We start from the raw sequence: 24,600 nt of genomic DNA, 5'->3' as shown, positions 1-24,600 counted from the left end.
TCTAAAGATCACTGAGGACTGTGATGCAGAGAACAGGACAAAAAATGATCTCGGCGATGTAATGTCCCTTTACACCCCCTTCGGATCCGGTAAACAAGAGCCAATTTGACTTTCCTTGGCACGCGAGATAAGATGACGCGCTAAGATAACCGAGAACCGCACTTGTGTTACCGCGAAAGAGACGACCGCAGAGCTCGCCCAAACAGCAACGACATTTTAACATCAAGGTGAGGGTATTTACAAGCTTCGTACAGAAGCTAGCTCATAATTCATTCAGAGCCGCAATCATGGTGAAGAAACGAGCGTCTAAGTATGTTACTCTCCTACCTCGAAGACTGTTCTTGACTGGCGTTCAGCGGACGCAACAAGAAAGGCCGCGGCCACGTCAAACCTATTCGTTGCTCGAATTGCTCTCGATGTACCCCCAAAGATAAAGCAATAAAGAGATTCACGATACGGAACATGGTCGAGAGTGCTGCCATCCGTAAGTCTCCCGCTCCGTTGAGCGCTATTGATACTCACCCGCCACCAGGTGATATTTCTGATGCCTCTGTGTTCCCCGAATATGCCGTGCCAAAAATGTACCTCAAATTGCAATACTGTGTCTCCTGCGCTATTCACGGGAAGATTGTGCGGTATGTCTTTGCAGTAGTCCGGATTTAGATGTGCAGAAGCTGACCCACCATCAGTGTGAGGTCAAGGGAAGGAAGACGTAATCGCGCTCCACCACCGCGCGTGAGGTTCAACAAGGATGGGAAAAAGATCAATCCACAACAGGCAGCTAAGACGGCACAAGCATCGACATGATGATGGCTGCGGTTGGGATCGCCTTGATCAGTGCATAGCAAGTACTCATAGGTCGCGCCGTGAACGTGAGGGAAGCAGATCAAAATAATGGGATTATTTCGGCTCCATTCTATGAATACCAAGCCCATCCCGCTGATGCTAGCAAGACACAACGCCACTATGTCCAAAACGCTATCACAGATTGCCTCCGTCGCCGATCCCTGGTCATGCAGTCTTATTTGTTCATCCATGCAACGAAAATCCCCACGAGTATTGCCATGGTTGCACCGGAAAAGATAAGGCAGGATCCTTCAAATGACATCCAGAAGTCCGGCTTATCTGTCATGATTTCAGATTGTTGTTTTCCAAATAGTGGGTCACAGAATATTTCATCTAACCTTCTCCTGTGTTATTGCTTTCACTTTTTGCGACTTCGGGTGTATTGTCATTCGCCCCACTCCATTGAAGCTCGGGTTCTGATGCGGGCATCGTGGGTTTGAAAGTGTCTTCAGAACTAGCTTGTTCAGTCTGGCCATCGGCAGTGTCATGGATCTCAATATTCGGTGTTCCGGGAGCCTGCAAAACATCGATTTCGTCTAGGACTGCGATTCTGATTCCATCATTGAGTTTCATAAGCTTTGGTGACGGCTGTTCTGACATTTGACTTGCAAAGATCTTCTTTGCCCACTCTTCGGCAACCACATCATACAAAAATTGATACTGCATTTCAGATTGAACCATCAACATGCGCTGTTCCCTTAATTGATGCACGAGATCAAAAATTATGTCTTCTTCTGCGTCGACTTTGGCAATTGCACCGGACTCCACTTGGGCGAGCAAGTATTCAAGTGCGATGAATGTGCCGGAGCGGCCAACGCCGGCACTGCAGTGAATGGTCCTCGGATTCTGGGGATGGGAGTTCATCCTTGATGAAATTTTGATAAGATCCAATAGCTCCACACGATCTTCATCTTCTGGCACACCGAAGTCTGGGAAGGCTGTGAATAGAAGATGCCAAACGACTTTAGTCTCATCACCAAAAGTCAAATGAAGTTTCCGTATTTGGGTGTGTTCGCCTTGCTGCTGCTGCAATTCTACAAATGAAACTCTGCCTTCTTCTGGGCTATCAGGGTGACCGTTGGCTTTGATCTGAAACGGACTTGCTTCTGCATCGAGTGGAAAGTACTGAAAGCATTTTTCTCTACCTTGCTCCTCAGTTGGAGTGAGCATGACGATCACAGCAATCTCCTGAGTCTCGTGCCATATCATGTGCCAGAAATGACCCATACTAGATCTTTTAGGGCCCTTCAAGCCGGTTATTAGCAAAGGTGCTCATGCAAAAGTTAGAGTTAACTCACTTGAGTTGCAATAAATCTAGTTTCGAGACCGGTACCCGGGTCCTTCAATGCGATTGGGGAGGCGTTGATGTAATCTAGCATTCCCTGCCCAACCTTCAGCCGGATGCGCGATTTGTCCCATGGCTGAACACCAGTGTAGCGATTTCTTTGTAGCACAGAGATATGCGAATCTTGGGTCCAGGGTGAGTCTGGGTCGTTGCGCCCTTGCATGATGCGCAACTTTTCCTGCCAATTCAACTCACTGAATTTGGCGTTAATATCTAACGCCAAAAAGCTTAGTCTCAGCACCGTGCATATGCAGACGTGGCAATTGGTAAGTGCACAAATGGCTTAATCACTTACCAATTTTTGATTGACGCAAAAAGGCAGGGATAGTTGGCTCTGGCGGCTCGTCTACTTTCGAAGCCTTAGCGACTGGGGGAGTTTCGGACTTTCTAATGCTGTCCTGCGAACGAGCTCGTTTCGTGGCCGTACTTATTCCTTTGGCAAATGGAGCCGCCATCAAGGCGAATCGCTGTCTTACATTTGCCCCAAATCTGCCGCGAGGTGATGGCGGCGCTGACTGTGCTAGGGGCTCTGATTTTGTAGATATTCGATAGGGGAGACTGAAGATTCGTTCTTTCGACAAACCCGCAGATGGCTATTGTTGTACGAGAAGTGGAAGTGTAATGTTGATAGAAAGACAAGTAGCTCGTCAAACCAATGAGCAGATAACAACACTCATTAGTCCCCTGCTGTCTTGTGACCAGTGACACTCAAGAGATCATGCAGTATTGGCGAACTACAGCAAATTGGGTCTCAAGCTGCGACTTTTTGTTCAAGTGGCTTGTTGCAGAGTAGAGTGTGAGATCATACAGAGAAGAAGACTGGCAAAAGCATTTATATGTTTAATTGGAATCTAAGAAGGCAACTTGTTGGGAAGAAAATGATGCAGCATTTTCTCAGCCCTATGAGAAGGCCAAAGTTGCCACACCACAATGGGGCACCGCTACATTGAAGATTCTTGTCTGCATCTACCCACCACTCACCTCTCATACGACAAACCAAGCGATTTCATTGGCATCCAAGGCCAAGTGCCATAACGTGGACCTCTAAGTCTCCGTTTTCCTGTTTTAGCGCCGCACTTTTCGGGCAGTCCTGGAAAGGCTCAAAATGAGACTCTGGTGGCTTGCGCTCGTTGAGGTAATTTTTTGCCCTTTTTGGTAGATGTTCGAGGCTAACGTATGTCAGAGCTACATGACACGAACGGTAGCTCGGCCTACCCTTTTCTATCTGCCGTTGTTTACGTTGAAACGCCTTTGTAGCTCTTACGAAGCCCCACCTTTCACCGCGGAGTCCAGAAGATTCACAATGCTATGCACGAAGCAAAGCATGGACCAAATATAGAGAACATGGGTGGGACTAAGATAGACAACCCCAACAGTCAGTGTGATAAGTGGGTCTGACAACACGATGAAGGTCACTGATGTGTCACATCAGAGCCTAGCAACAGCTTCGTCCGGCATTTCGTTGAAGAGCTGAAGAAGGGCGTTCCGTTTGGCAAAAGATGAATCCCAATATCCCAACGGCTGCGAGTCTCGCCATGATATCTTCTGGCCGCAGCGCCTCATCGTTTCGGGAAATATATGTCACATGCAGTACAAAGTATGGAAACCTTTCCTTTTCCCCATGTTTTTAGGAAGATCCGGGCAAGAAATTGGGCTTCTTGGACATCATCAATGTTACTTGGCTCTCATTCCGTCCGAAGAGCAAAACCACTCTGAACCCACGAACAGGCGCCAGTTCCACAGACCTGAGTCGTATTCTTACCTCTGAGTGGACATACAACTTCAGCAAAAGTCCAACATCATTGCCGTCATCTCTTGACTTGTCGCTTGATCCATATAATTCTATTTTCCATGTTCAAGAAAGAGTTTGCTCAACTGGCTCTTGATTGGCTCGGTCGATGCCCTAGCGTCCCAAATGGGGAAGCTCAGGTCCTTGTCGTCATACTTACGTCTTGTCTGTTTGATAGTTGCCATTCCGTTTTTAAAGAACATACACTACCTGGTTTATTATTCTTGAATTTCTCGACACTTAGAATCGCTGTTTAGTATGCCTAACGCTATCGTCACTGGTGCTACAGGTCTGCAGTGATGTAAATGTTTTGACACTGGCGCTGACTCCGCATTCACATAGGCATCCTTGGCCGAGGCATTGTAGCAGCCCTCGGCAATAATGCAAAGCAATGGCAGACTGTATATGCATTGTCTCGAAGCCAAAAGGAGAATTTCCCACCCAACGTAAAAACTCATCTTCTCGATCTTACCAAAGATGCCCATGGAATGGCCAAGCAGCTTGAAGGTGTCCAAGCGGAATACGTCTTCTTCGCCGCGTACCTGCAGAAAGACACCGATCAGGAGAATTGGGATGTAAATGGAGCCATGCTGAAGAATTTCCTCGAGGCATTAGAAATTACAGGTGCCGCTAAGCAACTCAAACGCGTCATCATAACTGCAGGTGCAAAGCAGTACGGGCTGCATCTCGGCCCACCAAAGCAGCCAATGGAGGAGTCAGATCCATGGGTGGAAGGCGAGGGACGTCCACCAAATTTCTATTACTATCAGCAACGCATTTTAGCCGACAAAGCCAAGAATGCTCATTGGGATTGGGTGGTCACGTATCCGAACGACGTAATTGGCGTTGCAAAGGGTAATTTCATGAATATTGCCACATCCATCGGCCTTTATGCTGCAATTTCTAAAGAGCTGGATGGCAACCTCGTCTTTCCTGGCTCACCAACATTTTATACTATGTTCGATAGCTTTACCTACAGCCCTCTACACGCTGACTTCAACATCTGGTCAGCTTTAGAACCAAATTGTGGCAATCAAGCATTCAATATCGTGAATGGCGACACCGAATCTTGGCAAAACCTGTGGCCTAAGATAGCAAGACGCTTTGGAGGTCATATTCCTCGCAATCAGTTCAATATAGGTCTCGGCGAAGATCCTAGCTCAAGCGTGGAGCTAGCTGAGAGACCACCAATTGCGGACGTTGCAGCGCAAATTGGGTTGGAGAATAACGTGCAAAGGGGAAGGGTGGAACAGAAGTGTGACCTAATCAAATGGAGCCAAAGAGAGGATGTGCAGAAGGCGTGGGAAAGGCTGCAGGAGAGGGACGGGCTTGATAAGGATGCCTTCGCGAAAGCGACCTGGGGTTTCTTAGGATTTGTGCTTGGGAGGACTTTCAGCGCCGTGATCAGCATGAGCAAGGCGAGAAGATATGGATGGACTGGGTACGCTGCATTCTCCGTGGCAATTACAGGAACAGGCTGACGTTTGCAGATATGTTGATACCTGGGAGGCACTCTCTCAATGCTTTGATGAGCTCGAGCGTGAGAAGATCTTGCCGAAAGCCAAGTATTCAGAAGCGTGAAAGAAGCTTTGAAATCAACATATACATTCACATCGAATGCTGCCTTCAGATATCATACAAACATAGCCTAGGAAAGGCAATTGATGAATCAAGGAAATTCCCCATTTGCTCCCAGTCGGGATCTGTCCGGTCATTTCGCATCATTATTATTGGCGGCATCTCCTGCTTCTACGCTGCCATCCTCTTGCGGAGTCTCTTCTTCTCCTTCTTCAACCACGCCAGTCTCTTGCACTCCCAACTCTACATCATCACCTTCTTGCGGCACCATTCCATAGCCCTTCGCTCTCCGTCTCCTATCCAACATTCGCTTGTGATAGAAAGAACACAGCCCCAGAGCGCACAGACTTCCGATGAGGTTCGCAGCAATATCCAAAGGGTCAAATTCCCTGGCTGTAGCTAGGCCTTGTAGAGCCTCTGACCCAAGCCCTAAGAAGACGGTCACGAAAAGCAGAGTAAAGTTGAAGACTCGCCGCCTAGTGGTGTCGAAAATCCAGTAGAAAGCGAGCGTAAGGATGAAGAAAGTCAGGAAGTGAAGTACTTTGTCGTTTGCCTGTGGAATTTGGACAGAAGAGAGGCCGAGGTACGCAGCGAGGAGGACGAGAGCTACGAATGCGCCTGATGCTTATGGTTAGAATGTCAGGTAGGCGGGCATACTGCAGGCAAGTTACCTGCAAACGGGTAGCGGATGCGCATTGTTCGACGTCTTGCGGACTGAATGACTTGACGGCGAAGACTATGTGCCGGTGCGTGTGTCCCTGTAGAAATGGGCGGCCGCAGCACGCATGTTGAAGCTCTGGGAAATGTAGATGGCTGAGTTGGCCTACTTGATCGCAGTAGTATCGGTAATAAGATTATGGCGGGCGATCAAGCTTAAGAGTGAAGAAACGCTTGGCAAAACTTAGGCATTGTGTCGTACCTCACTTCGACAATTACTGCAGCGCTCACAGAAAACCGACCATCACCCACGCACCCTCAACCATCGTTTTTTGCCTTAAAGACTGTTGTTCCATCATTCGAAACATGCGAACGTCAGTCTATCGGTCTTTTTCCTACCCAAACCCCAGCAGGTAGCCCACACCACTTCACCTGAGGTTGCAGGTGTCTGCGGGCGTTCTCCGCTAAGGGGAGCGCATCTCCCCCCCAATGACGGGGGAACCGCAACATCATGTCTAGCCACAAACTCCACCCCTTCTCTACTCCGACGGGCCTTGCGCATAGCAAAGTGAATTCGCGCTCCCAGTCACGACGATCCTTGACACCCAATGGCCGCGTCCTTGCGAGTTCTGCCCGCCTAATGAACAGTATCGAGGGCGATCTTGGCGCGGACGACGACCCACGTTTAGCCATTTTCAAGGAGTTATATGCCAAGAGCGAGTCTCGTCTTGCGTCGTTGTTCGAGAAGGAAGAGGTAGAAGATGCGGATATCGAAGAAAGTGGCGCAGAACATGAGCCTAAGGAAGATAACGCTATGGACGCCGCCCCCACCCAGCCGTCACCTACCTTGAAAAGAAAGGCCCGAGCTATCGACGAAGACGATTACGACGACGAGTCAGAAGGCGAGGAAGCCTCAGACTCTGCCAATGTCTCGCCTCTCAAGTCCAAGAGCGCTCTTCCCCCCGCCAAACGGGTCCTTACTTCCCACCCTATGCTCCGTCAAATATCGCAGTCCTCAGCACCAGGCATGGGCGAAGGAACACAGGCGGGTAAGACCACGGAGGAGGCGCGAAGGAAGCTAGATGAAGAAGCCAAGGCAACGGAAGACGCGGCGCGCCGCACGTTTCATACGATATTCTACACCTTAGAGAACGATAAAGATGCAATGCTTGAGCAGAAGAAGCTCGAAGAGTTAGAGCGTAAAGTCGACGCCGAGTTAGGCGACGGATCTGGCCATCACGCTGGCTCAGGCAACGCTCAACAAGGCATACTCAGTCAGACGAACTTGGGCGCATCGAGTCTGACACTGAAAAACCTCATCAAGCGTATTGATGATGAAAGGGACAAAGTGAAAGCGTCTGACTCGGAGCTCAGAACCTTGATGAGCGAGGTCAGAAAGAATCGGAGCAAGTGGGCGAGTGAGGAAAAGATTGGCCAAGAAGAGCTTTACGAATCTCTAGATAAAGTCTTGAGCGAACTGAAAGGTCACACGGAACACTCTACATACTTCCTCAACAAGGTCAATAAGAAGGAGGCGCCAGATTACAGCGTGATCATCAAGCATCCCATGGACTTCGGAACAATGACAAAGAAACTCAGAGCCCTTCAGTATAAGTCTAAGCAAGACTTTGTCGACGATTTGATGCTCATTTGGGCCAATTGTTTGAAATACAATGCTACCCCAGATCACTACATGCGTAAGCACGCCACTTTCATGCGGAAACAGACAGAGAAGCTTGTACCATTGATTCCGGATATCACTATCAGGGATAGGGCAGAGGTAGAAGCCGAAGAACGTAGACTACAGCACAGTGCTGCTGAGCTTGATGGTGACGAAGAAAGCGATGATGAACCAATCATCTCTTCCCGAGGTCGCCCAGCGCCGAGCAAGAAGTCAAAGAAGGGGACAGTAGCTCGAAAAGCACCTGCCAGCACCAAAGAATCTTCGCATGGGCCTGACAGCAAGCCGCCTACGTCTTTGCCTAATGGGCTTTATGCGCCTAGAGACGATACTGTCAAGCCGGATTCGGAAGTAGGCGCAGAAGGGAGCCACAGTCCACCACATGGGACGGCAACGCCTACTGGTGTCGGCGCTTTACTTGCTCATGCAGCCACGGGCTCTCAGAGCGAGCTTGCGGACGCTGACACGGAATCTATGGTTAATGGCATTGTTCCTTCAATGAATGAGCCTCCCGAGGAGCCTGAATATGAGGATTTGGAGTATAAGATTTGGAAATCGGTCACGAAGAAAGATCGAGCCCTTGTGACTGCAGAGCGACATCGACTTTTTCTGGGTGACCGCCTGGATCCTGAAGCGCCGGCCCTTCTGCGTACTAAAGCAGGCATGAGAGGCTGGCTCCGGAAACAGAAGCAAGCAGTGACCGACAGCCCTATGAATAAGCCACGAGTAGACGCGGAGATGGACGAAAGAGAAATTGCACAACCAAAGGGAGAGACCTTAGCTGAAGGAATGGAGGGTGAGGATGAGAAAGTGCTTCCAGACTACTACGACCCACTAGCTGCGATACCTGACATATCAGCTCGCCTACGGTGGGTCGAGGACTCGGAGGGTGATGTTCAAGACAATGCCGAAGAATGCCTTCGAGAAATACCGAAAGGGATTTTCCTTACTCCACAAAGTGCTTTGACCAAGAAGATTGACGGCAACATGCATCAAGTGCAAAAGACCAGGAAAATCACCGGAAAGATTGGTGTTGTCAAACAGATGGCGTTGCAGTCTCAGCTCTACCAAGGCCAATTTCAGAAGACCGACATTGTACCACTTGCCGAGCAAGACGTCAATCCACACGTCACGTCCTGTGAAGGCCCCGTATTAGCCCCTGATACAAGTCGGGCCGCACTCCGACGCTCAGCAGCAAAGCTCCTCATGCATGCTGGCTTCGAAGAATTTCAACCCTCAGCAATGGAAGCATTTACTGACATGGCAAGCGACTACTTTAAGAAAATAGCTTCAACACTAACGCAATATTCCCAAGCACCTCTTGTTCCCATCCCTGTGCAAGGCCAGGAGAATAAGGTCATATGGAAGCCTCGCTTTTCTCGGCAGGACTGCATTTTGCATACCCTTCAGGAGAACGGCGCAGATCTAGAATCCCTAGATACATATGTCAATGAAGAAATTGACAGGACCGGCACCCGAATAAATGCGACCCATGACAGGATAAAAGCTCACCTGGCTGACTTGCTGCGTCCTGCCCTTCATGATGCAGGCCCAGATGGGTCAGGTGCTTTCAATGACGACAGCGAGCAGTTCGTATCTGGCGACTTCGCCGAAGAATTGGGCGACGACTTCTTCGGGTTCAAGGAATTAGGTCTGGATGTTGAATTTGGTGATGCAAGCATGAGTGTTCCACTGCACCTCCTTCAAAAGAGCATGTTCAATGCGAATCGAGCTCAAAATTCACAGTAAGCTGTTATTTTCATCCCGCACGCACTACGACACTGACCATAATTTTAGCACCGGAGCATCCAATCTTCCGCTGGTGCTCACAGAGCCTGAACCTTACGAACCTGTTACGATCGAAAACGTGGCAAATCAAGTCGGCCTTGTGCAGCAATTCTTCCGTGACAAACTCACCAGCAACGGCGACAAGCCTCTCGTTGAAGACGACAACCTTCCCATCAAGCAAAGGATGCCGAAACCCAAATTACCACCGACCGGCAAGATCACCAGTCCGCGCAAACGACCATTCAAGGAACCAGGCCCTGGCAAAGGTCATCCTCGGAAGAAGATGAAGTTGAACGACGGCGACACTGCCAAGATCGGCGAAGGCGAGGCGGCTGTCTCTACGGAGAGACCGGGCGACCCTGTCAAAACGCCTATGAATGGTGAGGCACCAAAAGTGAATGGAATCGTGGGTGGCGAGAACATGTCGAGAGAGCCAAGTAGGAACGGTGTGGTTAGCGGAACTACTCAGCCAACGAAGCCGCTGACGAATGGCATAATGGCTCACTCGAAGCCTGATGAGAGTGGCGGTGATGAGAGGGAGTTTGTCACACCAACGAAAAAGGGCAAGGAGAAAGAAGTCAATGGCGATAGTCTTCCTTCGCCTGCAAGCTTGGAAGCGACCTAACTTCTTGTCCGCTTGGGTTGACCACGATTCAGTATTACGAAATCGAGGAGCGTCACAATATGAACGAACGTCATTCTCCTCAAAAGTGAGCCGACGTTAAGACATGATGCTGAGGCTCAAAGAGCCGTTCTCTTCACATCATGCATGAAAGATCTAGGGTAGGGTAGGGTATGGTAGGGTAAGCGAGGCGATGTTCATATGAAGTCACCGCGGTGGTAGGGCGCGGCTTCTTTGTTTTCATGTAAATTATCCATCTCATTACGTGGACAAGTCGAAACGGTCTGATACCCGGGGGCACGTCTGAGATTTCATGAGCGAGCGGGCCATCATGGGCACTTTTATTGATAGATGAACGGATACAGCTTTGAATGAATTGAAGTATCTTCACCAGTCAAAGAAAATTGTGGTGTGTTGTTTCGACGACGGAGTAGAAAGTTATGCTGATTGCTTGCGTTCTTGTCCTCCCCTAATCATGAATATCCAGGGGGGAAGGCCTCAAAGTACTTTTCTGCTCTTTACAATGAAATTGAAGATCTGATGGCAGGCTCTCCCGATATCTAAGATTTCTTTTTACTTGTCTTTTCTTTGGCTCTGCGAATCTCTGAACTTCATTCTTCTACATAAACTAGCGCTCGTGGCGCGCCAACCACCTACGTGAGAATTTGAAGTAGGCACGACTCCTTTTTCAACGTTGTTTTTGATGTCAATCCTTTCGGCTTTAATAGCCGAATAGCTGTCCATCTCCCTGGGCAGAGGATGCATAGCCGCAGTGCGGTCTAGCTTAATGCTTTCTCTCATCCTCGAGAAGGATTCTGTCGAGGTCCCCCTCGTTTGCGCTTTTATTCACATCCAATCTTTGCCGGCGGTTTCGCAGTGCCGCTTCACAGCCTGGTGCATGTGCATGATCGTGCATTTGCACATCATTTTGGATCCTACTTCGCCCCAAGCTTTGGAATCTCCGCCGTAAATGGGCCTCGTCGTCCCAGATAATTTTGTGCTTTCCCTTGAGCCATCGCCAAGTTTTGAAAAATTGAGTCTGTAATACCATTTAGGGCAGATTCGGTGGAACCTCGGTCGATATGACAACGGAGGAGCCAACACCTCTTATCATATGTCTGTGAATTCTTTACGAGCATCTGGAAACTATCGATTGAAGACTTGACGCTGACAAAAAGCGTTGCCAGCACCAGGACCACTTGATTGCGGCCTTTGCTATCTAGCTGTAGCTACGCGGAATGCGACGCCCACAATCTCTGCAGGTGAAATATTGTGAGTGTCCTTTAGGGTTCTCGATTTGTTTTGCTAATCCGACAGATCTTCCACGCAGAGGTCAGGTCTCGTGATGACGGCATACTCGATCACGAGTAACTTCTTGTCGGACGGCAATTGTATAACCACTTCAGGAGCGCCTAGTACACTCTCCTCGCCTTATACTGTGTTAAGCCCAACAACTGTTGCTGAGACTGACTTCCCTTCCTATGCTGGGTCGCAGTTCAGAGACTTTCTTGGCTTCTCAACTTGTTTTGGCGGAGGGGAGCTAATAGCACCAACTCCTATCGCTCCTGTTGCCACTCCAACAATGCTGTACAACGATAGCAATCCATCTTCCTCGCAGAATTTGTCAGACATGAGACCCCAGATATCATCAAATTCTCAAATTACTAAGTCGTCGTCCACATCGCGGCTTGCAAAACCTGCAGGCATCGGCGTAGGTATTGCCGTGCCTTCCGCGATTATATTGATCCTACTCATTTCCGCGTTTGTATTTCGTAATTTTCGTAGAAGGCGACTTCGCCGAAAGAATGAGATGAGCAAGTCCGAGAAGTCGCCACTGGCTGACAACACACAAGCATATCTCCAGCAGAAACCAGAGCTGGAAGCTGAAGAGCAGCAGAGACACGAATTAGATGGCCAGCAAAAGTTTCACGAGTTGGACGGTGTTGAAGAGGTACAGGAGGCCCCAGCAGGAGCTACTGAACAGCGAGCAGCTCTCGTGAGAACGAGGCAAGAGTTGAGGGGGGTAGAACACAGCCAAGAACTTGATACAACGAAAACAAGAGTTTAAAAAGGATTTTTCTTGGGAAACGGAATCTACATCGAGCATCCAATCCCTGAGAACCGCAGACGGCGATCAAAACCACAATCTGCTAAATCTCGACATTGCCACCCCGTCTTCGTGCTTTACTCCAAAAGAATTGTGCGAGCATTGCTTACCTTATCAGCATCACTTACATGATCTTCCGTCAACAAAATTCTTCTTTATCTCCGAAGCATTCTAGTCAAAAAGGCAACTTGAAACCCCCAGGCACTTGCTTCTGAAACACGCCGTTGGGATCATACTGCCTGCTCGCCTTCTTCAACCTCTCCACATTCTCTCTACCATACCCTCGGATTGGATCCTGGCCATTGAGCGCATAATTCAGATAAAGAAAATCATTATCCACGCCCTTCTCCCTGGCCGCCTTGCCGATTTGTTCGATAAAATTCCTCGCTGTGGACTCGATCACTGCATCATCAGTGCTGCGCTCCCATTTGATCGAGAGACTGCAGAGGATGAGCGGAGTTTTGGAGTTCTCGAGACCGAGAGAATTGCCTGTGTCGCGGTTGGGGTTGGAATAGGAGTTGGAAGAGGTAGCGGGGACGGATTTGGAAGTAATGGCAGGAGGAATAGGCTGCCATGTGATCGCGTAGTTGAGGTTCGGAATGCTGGTTATGCTAGATGTGACAGTCGATTTCCAGGTGTTGTAGACGTAGGTGAGGAAGGGGAGGTCGTTGCGGAATGTTATAGTTGTGTAGAGATCTCTAAGGTGCAAGAAATCAGCTACTTAGGACGTAAGAGGCTTACTGTCGTCGTCCAATTGGAGACTTACCTGAAACCGGCAGGTGAGAAGGCTCCCTGTTCATCCGTGATATCCTTCAACGTCGTGATGCGCAAGGTAGAACTCAGCTGAGGTTGGATGACATCGAAGCCCGCAAATGCTGGTGGATTTACAACCGGTGCCGTATATTGGAAAGAATTTACAGCAACTAGTCCAAATGTAGAGTCAAATGCTACGCTCTGGATGGTGCTCGCGTACTCGTCGTAAGGGTTAGCAGCATTGAAGTCAGTGAAAGCTTTGAGTGCTTGTGGAACAAGTGAGACGTTATACACCACCTGACCGCCCCACATTTGGCCCAATTGGACTGTCCTCAAGTCGAAGCGTGTCACAATGCCAAAATTGTTGGAGCCACCCTTCAAAGCTCGGAATAGATCAGAGTTCTGGTTTGCGTTCGCGTTGGTGATTTTGCCTGAGGCAAGGACGATCTCGTAGTTTTCAACATTGTCGCAGACGAAGCCGTAGCGAGGAGACAAGTAGGATATACCACCTAAGATATTAGGACGAAGAACAAGATGTATATTGTTTGTGGGTCAACTGACCACCGAGGGTCAATCCGCTGACACCCACCAGAGAAGCGCGACCGCCAATGACAGTAAGATTCAAAGGATCCAGTGTTCCATAAACATCTCCCCATGTTGCACCTGTGCCAACTTGGGTGGGGGACCCATTGGAGCCAACCTTGATCTGATCGATGGAGCGAAGGTCTATCGTTACACCATCTTGGATGTTAGCGCTCCCTGCCCAGGCTGTGTGACCATTGCCGCGGATCGCAAAAGAACAATCTAATTTTGCCAAAAGTTTGACAGCAGTCGCGACGTCATCGGTGGACTGAGGCTTGACGATACAGCTTGGCTTAAGTGCTGATTCCTGGGTTGTCCAGTAGGATTTCAAAGATTCGATGTACCCCTGATCTTGAACGTAGAGAGTTTCTGAAGAAAGAGCATTGGATAAAGAGGCACACTGTCAAAACATAAGATCAGCAAAACAAAAGATTGGAGAACAAAGTCACAGCACAACCATAACAGTATTTGGGTGACCTACGCATGACTTTTTCAAAGCATCTGAAGCGGCGAACGTGACGCTTACGATAGCAGCACTGAGGAAAATCAACTTCATCTTCAAATTGATTCGCAAGCTCACAAGCGCTGTACAATTCTCGAGAGTCGAAGGGTTGGCAAGACAATAAATGTAATGGGCCTGCAGGCTCAGAAAGGGAAAGTACAAGGGTGTTCACGCGCCTTCGTTCGCGGCTGACGATCCACACCGCCGGAGCATTACTCAGACATATGCTGGCAGCCACGTGCTAGTGCCGTCGCTTCTGGTGCCATTCCCCGCTCGAGCGAACAAATCCGAGATATAGACTTCACTTACCAGCCACATTGGAGATAGTAGAGCGACGCGGTCAACGCCACTGTCGCTATTTAGAAGTCAATAGCATCCCATCGATGCCGCAGTGACAGCAGTTTTCAAGTCATTGAAAGTGACAATATGTGGGGCAAATTCGGCCAGCAATAATTCAACGACTCATGCGCCGAGCTTTCATTACAGTAGCAACGTTCATCATGAGCTCCGCAATACTTTGCGTGTCAAATGAATGCGATGTCAGTATGGGTTGTGGGCCTCTCTTTGGGCGGGACGCGATGCACTCCCGGGAACCGCCAACCGACATCGTCTCTGTACAGCAGCCTGGTGCAGCATCATCGCAATCTTGACCGCATTTTAGCGCTAGTGTACGCTATTAGAGCAATAAGCTCCTCTCTTGAGTTTGATGAGTGGCTGTCAATCGGCAAGATCTAGATCATTGGAACGTCCACGATTGTGGGGAAATAGGGGTACATTTAGGGCCCCTTGGCAGGTCTCACGGGTCGGCTCGGGGCCACCATCCTGGCCTCCAACGGTCAAGGTCCTCGACAGAAACCTACCAAATATGCCTCCCTCACAATCACAAACATGCAGCTTCCTACGTTATTCTATATGGAACTCACGCAAGAGCTTTTCCTCTCCTCAACTCCAGCTCCTACGCCCTCATATTTCCCTCCCTAGACATCCACGCCGACCCTACTCCACCCCATCCCTCCCATCCTTAATCCAAACAACCGACATCCCCGCCCCTCACACCGGCCACATCCGGATCCTTTCTCTCTCCTCCCCACGCAACAAAAATGCAATCTCCACTCAACTCCTCTGGGAGCTCTCCTCTCAAATCCGCGCCGTACAGGCAGAGACTCAAGGGGAATGGCAGCGCTTCGTCTCGGCGCAAGAGCGCCCTCCAAACGAGAAAGAAGCAAAAGTTGGTCAAGGCACTCGCGCCTTAATCATCGCAAGTGCAGTCCCCGACATCTTCTGCGCCGGCGCAGATCTGAAACAACGTAGAGACATGACCGCTGCCGAGTAAGCCCGCCGCCTCCCTTTCCTCCACATCCACCCCACCCCACCCCACCACCTAGAACTAACCCGAACATTTCATTTCCAGAACCTCCACATTCCTCACCACCCTCCGCCAAGCCCTCTCGGACCTTTCCAACCTCCCCATCCCCACCATCTCCGCCATCGCCGGCCCCGCACTAGGCGGCGGCTTCGAGCTCGCCCTCGCCACAACGTTCCGCTTCATGTCCCCCTCGTCCATTGTGGGATTGCCCGAGACGCGGTTGGGCATCATTCCCGGCGCGGGCGGGACGTGGCGGTTAAGGAAATTGGTGGGGGAGAAGGAGGCGCTGCGGTTGGTGTTGACCGGGAAGAAAATGCGGGCGGCGGAGTGTAGGAGGGTGGGTGTGGTGGATGGAGTTACGTTTTGTGGGCGTGAAGATGGGGAGAGGGAGCTGGGGGAAGGGACGGGGGATGGAGTAAGGGTGGATGGGGTGGATGGACGAGGGAAAGGAAGGGGAGAGGAAGAGAGGGTTGGCGTGTTGGAGATGGCGGTGGATTTTGCGAGGGAGATTTGTGAGGGCGGGCCGGTGGCTGTTATGGCGGCGTTGAGGGCGGTGAGGATGGGACGGGAGGGAGGTCAGGGGACGGATGGGGAGGAGGAGACGTATGAGGTTGTGAGGCGGACGAGGGATAGGGATGAGGCTTTAGCTGCTTTCAAGGAGAAGAGGGCTGTACGGTTCAAGGGGCATTGAGGATGGTGGGTGTAATTGTGTATGTACACCTTTATTGTGTGTCCTATGTATATAAAAATCAAAGTCTTGTCTACATTATTCATCCATCGCGTAGCCCATCATCTTATCCATCATATACGAATCAAGATTAAAAAGCCAAGTAATCAACGCCACCATCTGATATTTGCCCAAAACTCGAATCCTATCGCATCACGTCCCTCTCAGCTTTTCCACCGCCTCCCAACACTCCTCCGGCTTGAGAAAAGTCTGCCAAACCCCCTTCTCCACCCCCTCAAACGCCTTCTCAAACCTCCCCGCACTATTCTTATCCGTCCCCTGCATCTCCGCCACATCCTCCACCCGTCTAATAAACACCTTCCTCACCCACCCTGGATACTTCCTACAGATATCCCCATACGCCTCCGGATCACTCTGCGTGCTATCCCCCACACAAATGACCTTCCTTTTCGGCAACCACTGATGGATCTTCTCAATCCTACTCTTCTTATACGCCTCAGTCCCCTGCGTCAGACTCGCGAGGAATCCACCGAGGTTCATCCACGAAGCGTCGCGCAGCACAATGGGGCCGGGCGGGTAGTGCGCGTGCAGGAAGGAGCGGAGGAAAGGGTAGAGGTTGTAGGGCGAAGCGGAGAGGTAGAACCAGGTGGGCGGTTGTGGGAAAGTGGATTGGATGCGTTGGTAGAGCTCGGGCATGCCGGGGATGGGTTTCGGGTCGTCGACGAAGGTGGTTTGTAGGATGCCGATGGGAGAGGGCGTCATGGTTGTTTTTACCGAGTCGTCGATGTCGGAGATTATGAGCCAGCCTTCGGGTTCGGTGAAGTGTGTCGTCATGGCCCCGTGTATGGCGACTTCGGGCGGGTTGGGCTGGATGGAGATTGTTTCGCCGTCTTTGTGCGATTCGAGCGCGACGAGGGTTTGTTCGCTGACTGCGCTGCGGCCGCCGGGACCGAGTCGTTCTTGTTGGCCGTTGGGGAGGGTGATAGAAACAGAGCGTGCAGGGGCGATTGCGTCTGTGAATGGTTGTAAGCGCTCTGCGATGCGCTTTTCGGTCTCTGCTTCATTGGCTCCCTGCTTCTTTAGCCCTATCTTCTCCGCTATATCTGCTACCGCTTGGCTGATGTCTTTCCCGGTGTTTCTTTGGAAGTAGGCTGCAATAAATTCTGCTTGATGAGGCTGCGGCTTGTGTGGATAGACGTGTACGGGTCGGTAAGCAACGTTATCAAACAGCCAAACAGATTCTGTCTTGGGATCTATATCTCTGGCCATAGGGTTGCGACTCCCAAGGTAGGAGGAAACATTATCGGTGAGTGATATTTTCCAGTCGCTGGTGTCGCGTCGGGGCATGCTGTTTTCGGTCTTGCGAAAGTCGCCAGCTTTTCTTGTTTCGTTTTCTGGTGCATCTTGTTGCATCCACTGGCGACCTTTATCGAAGGCGGACTGCATGTTGCCTGATCTGAAGACTCACAGGGAGAGTAATCGTGATATAAGGATAATGACAATCGAGTCAGCTGCCTTGCGCCAAAATGTACAAAGAGTGGATAGGATAGCCTGCAGGTGCGATAAGCACGTGGTGGGCCTTAATTTTGGCAGCCTCACCGGCGCCGGCACTAGCCGTAACCTAATCCCGAGCAAGGCAAACGTCAGCGGGCCGAACCTCGATCTGCGAGTTCAATCTCAGGATTCGCTGGATAGTTGAAGTCGAACGTGCCTGAAAGAAGTCGAAAGCATGTAGCTTTAGACATCTCGAAAGAGGATCGATGGACAAGGCCTAGCAAAATCCGGGGGCAGAAGCGTTCCATCGACACGATGGCGGTTAAAGACCCTCATGAGCGTCCTCCCATTGTTCCTCCTCATTGTCATTATCGTCATAGCCGTCGTTTTTGGCGTTATCACTGTCTGCAATTTCGTCATGATTGATCTCAGCTCGAGTTCCACTGCTCTCTGGACCCTTGTTGTCGTCTTTGGACATTCTCACACGCTTGTGACGTATTCTGATGTCGAGAATCAAGTTCCCGAAAGCTTCGAACCATGCTATTGGATCTCTGTCCGGAGGCATGCTGAGCGTCTTTGACCATTCGCCCTGACAATCTCTTCGCCATCTCGCCAGCTCCATGCAGGTCCATCCATCGCTATCCGAACGATCTACGTCTCCTCGAGTAAAGGGGTTTGATGGAAAGCCTTAATGGTGTGCTTGTTTCCGTACATGGCAACGTAATGGAGAAGACCCTCGCCTCTGTTCGTTGCGATTGTCCAGTCCAGCTTTTTGTTTTGGAGGAAGACTCTAAGATTACAGGCTGTCCTACGTTTGATCGCCGTAAAAACGGGTGTCTCACGCCCATTACAATGGAGGTTGATGTCAGCGCCATAAATGAGCAAGGCTTTACAGACAGAGGGCGCCGCAAACATTGCTGCAAAATGCAGCGGTGTGCGCCCTACATCATCTTGTTCGTTGATCTTGGCTCCGTAATTGACAAGGGACCCAATCTGCCGTTCCACATCGGGATTGTCCTTCACTGCGTGCAAAGGTCTGCAGTTGGTATCATTGTTCGCGTTTGGGTCAGCTTTCGATGCTAGCAGAATCTCTATGCATTCGGTATTTCGAGCACTGACTGCATGATGAAGAGGAGTATCACCGTGTAAGTCGACTTGATTGGGGTCCGCGCCGCATCTCAGAAGTCTTAGGATTGACCGTGCATCACTCTTTATTGCAGCCCATGATAAGACTGTTCGACCTTGAAAGTCTTCTCCGTCAACATCTGCCCTGGAAGTCGACAAAAGGGACGACTCGAAGCTTAGTCCACCAGACCTGAAATAAGCGCGATGTAGTGGAGGAACCCGAAGAATATCAATTTGACGTGGAAACTGGCAGGTTTCTACCAGTGCTTGATATGTGCGAGCCGGTATACGTCGCCTTGCCCAGCGCCATTCCCAAAGCTCAAACCATGGGATCCTAGTAGTGGTAAGTTATCTTCGCACCAATAATGCCAACGTCACTTACCGCCCACAGCTACTCTCATAAGTCATGTCTGCTCCGTAGCAAATGAGTAGGTGAACCACATCCCATAGCATAAAACAGATCGCCAGCTGCTATTACGTCAGTCGTCGTCTGCAAACACCATATAATTCAAAGGACCCACCTGCACCAGGCTTTTGTCAACATCTTCGAACAGATCTAGTACCGAGGCTTCACCAGCATCAAGCTGTCGCTTGACTTCATTCAGCAATGCCTTATTATCAGACCACTTCATCATCACTTGGACGATCGAATCATACGAACTGCGGACTCTCAATACCCTCAGAAGGAATTCTGGTCCCTTCGCTGCGAAATTAGAGAAGCTCAAATTGACTGCTCGGTGTAAAAGCCAAGAGGGAAACAAATAGGTACAAGAGTATTTTCTAGAGCCAGAAAGACAGCCTTGTTCATCGCAGGATTGTCTGAGCCATGGTGACGCTTGATAGCCAATGAAAAGAGATCCAAGTACAGAAGTGAGGAAATTGGGGCTCCTGCCTATGCTGTATGAATGGCATCGGCATTTGCAATCTGATGAGCAAGTAAATGTAGACACGTAGAAGTCTAAGGTGTTTTTGCCTGACTCCTGTTGTGAGTAGTCACTGTATTTCAGGAGTGACTGTGTTCCGTTGTTCTTCCGGAGGCCTCTCGTGTCAGAGCTGATTCTCTCATGCAGGTCAAAAGTATTATGGCAGCCCACCGTTGAAGGATGTGGGGATGGTTGTTGTTGATGGTCCGCGTCACAAAGCTTTGGTATTGACTGAGATTCAGACTCATTCTTGAGAGCATCTCGGGAGTCAAGGATGCTGTTGTGCACAGCCTCGAGTGAGCAGTAGACCTTCTTGGTTAATCTGACGCCATCTTTCGCTGTGATTCTGTGAAAATAAGCAAGACAAGCGCATATTATCATATAAAATTCTACTTACAACGCAATAAGATTCAGCCCTGAGCCTAAAGCGACTCTGTCTCCGCGGATAGCTTCTCTGAGGTTTGATAGAACAACCTCTGCTCTCATCCACTTGGATCTATCAACTCGAAGATCCTTTGTCTTTCCATCGACGGTGGTCAAGTCGTAAGCAATGTAGCGTTCAAGTTCCAGTGTTGTCGATTTCACCTTTTCGAGCGCACTGGTCACACTTTTCGGAGGTGCGCTGTCGGATACTTCCTCTAGGGCTCGGAGGTGGTCATCAATATCAGCAACTACGAGTTTCAAATCCGCTACTTCGTTATTCAACGCCAGTAATGCATCAGGTGCGTCTTTGAGATGGACGACCTTTTTCAGCCCTTTGCCAATCTTCCCACCTGCTCCAAGGATGGCCAGTATGCTTGCTGTGACTGACAAGGGATCCATGACATAGGGACTTTCGAAAGATGATCAATCATGCTCGGTACAAAGCTTATGAGTATAGTCAAGACATGACGAAACACGGATAAGGCTGAAAGGGGAAAGAAGCAGCATTTGGGTCAGTGGCGAGGACTCGCGTACGCGAGATTCAGCAGTGACGAGTGAGCAATGTTTGAACTTGATCTGTTAAGCTAGAACTACAGCGCAGCTGAAAATGATGAGGCGAGGATAGGCATCACTTATCTCAAAAAGTATAAGCGCCAACGCTAGGAGCAGACATGCAGGCACGTACCAACCTAATGTACCTTGGACGTTAGCGTATAAGTTGTCTCTGAGGGAATCGCATCAGACCGTTCCCTCGAAATTGTATGCCAACGTATTGGTTCATATTACCGCTCACCCTTCCCTCACGACAAGAAGTCACAAAATCGGGAAGAACGCATGTAAGTGCAGTATTGTACCGTCTGGCTTTTGTTGAGGCAAACCCTATTTTTTCTGCAGCAATTTGCGGAACTCGACTCATAGTACATTTTCACAAATTTATTGAAGGAATATCCTGAAATTCCAACCTCTTCTCATACGATACTTCCGCACATTCGCTCAATAATCCCAACCTTCCACAAAATGTTCCTCCATCTCACACGTGAGTAAAGTCTCCATATCCGTCCCAACACCCTTCAAATCGACCTCCGGCCTCACAGTATTATTCCTCGGCAAAGCATTCACAATACGATAACCAGGCGCCGTGCCCACGGAAGACGCACGAGTAAAGACCCTATGAATAAAAGGACACATTTTCTTCGAGACCTGTCGAACTTTCAAGAGCGGCCCACAAGCCTTCGAATTCTGGGCAAATCCATCCCCGCCCGAACCCTCATGCTGCACAGTCCATGCGCCAGCGGGTAGACAGCAGTCGATGAATGTCTGGTCGTGATCGGGATACAGCGCGGCTGGCATGTAGAGTGCAAGCCTATTCAATTTGTGGTACTTTTGCAGGCTTCGAAAGAGGAGGGCGAGTCCTTTCGATTCGATTTTGAGTCGTGCTTCAATCTGGCCTCTGAAATAGTCTAGGATTTCCGGGGAATCGAGGTCCGGAAGACCGCCCAACGCGGGGAGTTCGTCAAGGTTGTATCGCATGATTTCCCAGATTTGAGAGAAGCATTCGCCGTAATGTATTCGTAAATCACTTATAGAGTGATCAATTAGTGGTAGACCCCACAGAAACATCGGTGTCTCATAAGGGGCAGCGCCATCACGGGGCGGATTCAAGCCAGTCAAGGTTTCTATGCCAGAAGGTGCGGAAAACGTGTCGTCTTTGATCAGATCGAGAATCGACGCCTCTTTTGGGCGTGGCCAGATTGGCGCGAAGAAAGCTCCGCTATTCATGCAGTCTAGGGCCACCGTGACAGGCAAGTCGTTTTGTTGCAACTTGAAGAAATAGTCTGAGATATTCCTGACCTCATCCCAGACTCGCAGGCTCCGACTGGCGACATCACTAGGGAACGTTTCTACATTGATTACAAACCTTTTGTACTGGTCGAAGGTGAACATTGGCTCCCCGAGAGAGATTGACATGATCTTCAGCCAAGGATAAATTGGGTTGAAGTTCATTCGCTTGAGAGCTTCAGCGGGCATTCCAGGGTGGCATATCAGCTTGCCAAAACCTGGGTCGAGTCCATCGAGAGAGTAATCATTAGGCTGGTCCACAAGGATTCGGCATCGTCTTGATTGTATTGCGGTCCCTAGGTCTTTGACATAGTCGATGGCCTCCGCTGAACTTTCGTTATCCTGCATGTAGGCTAGATCTCCATGGAGTGCGAACTTGATGGTTTGTAAGTGAGACATATTGTCTAAAGCGGCGATGAAGTATGCCATATTACTCACGATGCGGGGCAGGAAGGTGAAGCTTATCGTTTTAAGTGATGGCGGTGCGCTTTCCAACTCGTTAAGAAGCACATAAGTAGCTTCGAAGCGCGACATGAAGGGCTCTACTCTGTACTTCATGTCAAAGTATGAAATACTAACCATCCGGGGGCGAATTTCAAGTTCCAATGTCTCCAGCTGAGGCGCTGCCTGAAAGAATACGGGCAATTGCTGTGAGGAAGGCTCGCAGAACTGTCTGTAGCGATAAACGCCATAGTTCAAGGCTGCATGTCGAAGATTGCGGAAAAGCCCCGAAGCAAGTTGCCGCAGCGGTGGCCACACGAAGCGAACCTTACACCAATCGTTATTGTCAGTCTCGTAACGGGTGCAATCCATGGTCTCATTCAATTCTGTGAAGTCGATTTTCCTAATCCTTGTGCAGAAGTGATTGAGACGGTGCATGTCTTCAGGAGTCGTCCAGGCCCCGAGTGTGATGTTGTGTACTAGTGGACCTGTCACAGCATCGATACCATGGCTGACGGATGGTGTCGAAGTTCCTCCTCCCCTTTCCCTCCACCTCATCATGATCATGCATACGTCGGATCTATTGAAAAGTATTCGATAAATAGCTCGAAGAACTGCATGATTATGTTTCAATGACTTACATGTTGAAGCCAACATGATAGCATCCTTTCGAGGTACGTAGTCCATCACACAAGTAAGAACATCATGATCGAGATTGAGGAAGCCTGATGATTTGGATGCAGAAGCCATGGTGGAAAAGATGGCTTCCGTAAATTTGCTCTGAGGATGTGAAGATGAGGAAGTGGTGAAAGATGCTTGGAACTGAATTCAAAAAGGGCATCCTTGAGATAAAAGACAACTCTGCCTTCGTCACAATGCCTTGTCTTAGACGACACCTTGCTGAATGTTGTAACACAGAGCGTTGACTCATGCTCATGTGAACGTGTCTCACGCAGCGTGATTCAGTACAACAAGAACGACGACACCAAAATGCCTATCGTCCAAAGACACACCACTGTCGTACCCGCTGTGACCTTCGAAGCTGCTCCTGTTGGTGTTGAAATAGGTGTTACCGCAGGCGCAGTCGTCGGCGCCCTGACATCTCCAGCTTTGCTACACAATCCGACGGCAGCACCAAGTTGAGATTTCACAGCAGCAGCACTCACGGTCGCCGTGTCCGTGACCGTGACTGAAGCCGGAATAGAAGCCGTTTGCAGGTACTTATTGCACTGAGACACCCAGCCATCATACTGCGTAGCGACCCATAAAGGTGTACTAGCATTGGTCGCAGAGGTGTAACAAAGACAGGACGCTTGGCTGCGAGCGCCTGCGTCCGCGAAGTCACCCTTTTGTATGTCATTATTGATCTGGTCAATAGCATCGCCAGTCGTAGATGTGAAGGCCTGTGAGCAAGATGAGTAGACCTGTTGAACGCTGAGACAGCCCGTTGCATCCCCCGTGATCGATGCTGGCAAGCTACTGCTCGTCTGAGACGGACGACGGGCGGCGCTTTGCGTATTTCTCGAACGCTGCGTTGAAAAGGCGACTTGACTTGTGGACGAACCCGACCCACCGACGGCATCACCAATCTTGTCGGCAAGCTCCTTGATGATGTCGCTCAGTGCATCTAGGGCATCGCCTAGGGGATCCTGCTCATGGGTCGCTGTTGATCCACTACTACTACCATCTCCACCAGCAGTTCCATAGGTACCCGCGGTATCGCCTTCCCCAGTGCGTGACGTTCCGGAATTGGAACCTTCGTTTTCACCTTCGCGTGCGCCTGCGCCTGCGTCGTCATTACTTGCTCCACCTCCCGCTCTACCTCCACCCCCAGAAAATGCAGCGTAGGTGCTAGACAACAAGGTGACAATGCAGACGAGCAAGAAAAGGCTTTTCATGGTGTAATGTTTGATGGGTAAACCTGAGCCGATAATATTTATTTATATGAATGATGGAGCAAGACGATGTGAGTGAAGAACAAGAGGACTGACTCTGCTTTTGAATCATCTAGCAGGCGCAGCTCGATGCAAGGCTTTGCTGTCATCGTATCC

The 24,600-nt window shown here is 49.8% G+C and overlaps 9 protein-coding genes across 9 annotated transcripts; 4 read left to right on the top strand and 5 right to left on the bottom strand.

The window, feature by feature from the left end:
- Positions 1-287: 287 nt before the first annotated feature.
- RPS26 (40S ribosomal protein S26) lies at positions 288-807 on the top strand (the record flags this gene model as incomplete). The annotated part of the gene is made up of 4 exons (XM_044814292.1): positions 288-310; positions 357-484; positions 533-635; positions 690-807. The coding sequence occupies 4 exons, from the start codon at positions 288-290 to the stop codon at positions 805-807; spliced, it is 372 nt and encodes a 123-aa protein (XP_044668442.1).
- A 372-nt stretch (positions 808-1,179) lies between these two features.
- Positions 1,180-2,646, bottom strand: KY384_005793 (uncharacterized protein; the record flags this gene model as incomplete). Its single annotated transcript, XM_044814291.1, has 3 exons — positions 1,180-2,040; positions 2,145-2,404; positions 2,487-2,646. The coding sequence occupies 3 exons, from the start codon at positions 2,644-2,646 to the stop codon at positions 1,180-1,182; spliced, it is 1,281 nt and encodes a 426-aa protein (XP_044668441.1).
- Positions 2,647-4,238: 1,592 nt separating this feature from the next.
- Positions 4,239-5,561, top strand: KY384_005792 (uncharacterized protein; the record flags this gene model as incomplete). Its single annotated transcript, XM_044814290.1, has 3 exons — positions 4,239-4,269; positions 4,323-5,421; positions 5,471-5,561. 3 exons carry the CDS (start codon positions 4,239-4,241, stop codon positions 5,559-5,561), a joined length of 1,221 nt encoding a protein of 406 aa, XP_044668440.1.
- Positions 5,562-6,726: 1,165 nt separating this feature from the next.
- On the top strand, positions 6,727-10,309 carry KY384_005791 (uncharacterized protein; the record flags this gene model as incomplete). Its single annotated transcript, XM_044814289.1, has 2 exons — positions 6,727-9,641; positions 9,694-10,309. The coding sequence occupies 2 exons, from the start codon at positions 6,727-6,729 to the stop codon at positions 10,307-10,309; spliced, it is 3,531 nt and encodes a 1,176-aa protein (XP_044668439.1).
- Positions 10,310-11,651: 1,342 nt separating this feature from the next.
- On the top strand, positions 11,652-12,374 carry KY384_005790 (uncharacterized protein; the record flags this gene model as incomplete). The annotated part of the gene is made up of 1 exon (XM_044814288.1): positions 11,652-12,374. One exon carries the CDS (start codon positions 11,652-11,654, stop codon positions 12,372-12,374), a length of 723 nt encoding a protein of 240 aa, XP_044668438.1.
- A 214-nt stretch (positions 12,375-12,588) lies between these two features.
- On the bottom strand, positions 12,589-14,304 carry KY384_005789 (uncharacterized protein; the record flags this gene model as incomplete). The annotated part of the gene is made up of 4 exons (XM_044814287.1): positions 12,589-13,111; positions 13,180-13,675; positions 13,728-14,148; positions 14,230-14,304. 4 exons carry the CDS (start codon positions 14,302-14,304, stop codon positions 12,589-12,591), a joined length of 1,515 nt encoding a protein of 504 aa, XP_044668437.1.
- A 2,192-nt stretch (positions 14,305-16,496) lies between these two features.
- KY384_005788 (uncharacterized protein) lies at positions 16,497-17,750 on the bottom strand (the record flags this gene model as incomplete). Its single annotated transcript, XM_044814286.1, has 1 exon — positions 16,497-17,750. The coding sequence occupies one exon, from the start codon at positions 17,748-17,750 to the stop codon at positions 16,497-16,499; it is 1,254 nt and encodes a 417-aa protein (XP_044668436.1).
- Positions 17,751-18,120: 370 nt separating this feature from the next.
- On the bottom strand, positions 18,121-20,668 carry KY384_005787 (uncharacterized protein; the record flags this gene model as incomplete). Its single annotated transcript, XM_044814285.1, has 6 exons — positions 18,121-18,436; positions 18,511-19,257; positions 19,306-19,391; positions 19,445-19,626; positions 19,921-20,192; positions 20,244-20,668. 6 exons carry the CDS (start codon positions 20,666-20,668, stop codon positions 18,121-18,123), a joined length of 2,028 nt encoding a protein of 675 aa, XP_044668435.1.
- Positions 20,669-21,262: 594 nt separating this feature from the next.
- On the bottom strand, positions 21,263-24,447 carry KY384_005786 (uncharacterized protein; the record flags this gene model as incomplete). The annotated part of the gene is made up of 2 exons (XM_044814284.1): positions 21,263-23,329; positions 23,563-24,447. The coding sequence occupies 2 exons, from the start codon at positions 24,445-24,447 to the stop codon at positions 21,263-21,265; spliced, it is 2,952 nt and encodes a 983-aa protein (XP_044668434.1).
- Between the last annotated feature and the right edge of the window lie 153 nt (positions 24,448-24,600).

This window comes from Bacidia gigantensis (genome assembly GCF_019456465.1).
Source record: "Bacidia gigantensis strain McMullin 20006 chromosome Unknown contig_246, whole genome shotgun sequence".
NCBI classification, from domain to species: domain Eukaryota; kingdom Fungi; phylum Ascomycota; class Lecanoromycetes; order Lecanorales; family Ramalinaceae; genus Bacidia; species Bacidia gigantensis.
The sequence above is the reverse complement of the archived record's forward strand: the minus strand, read 5'-3'. Positions and strand labels throughout refer to the sequence as shown.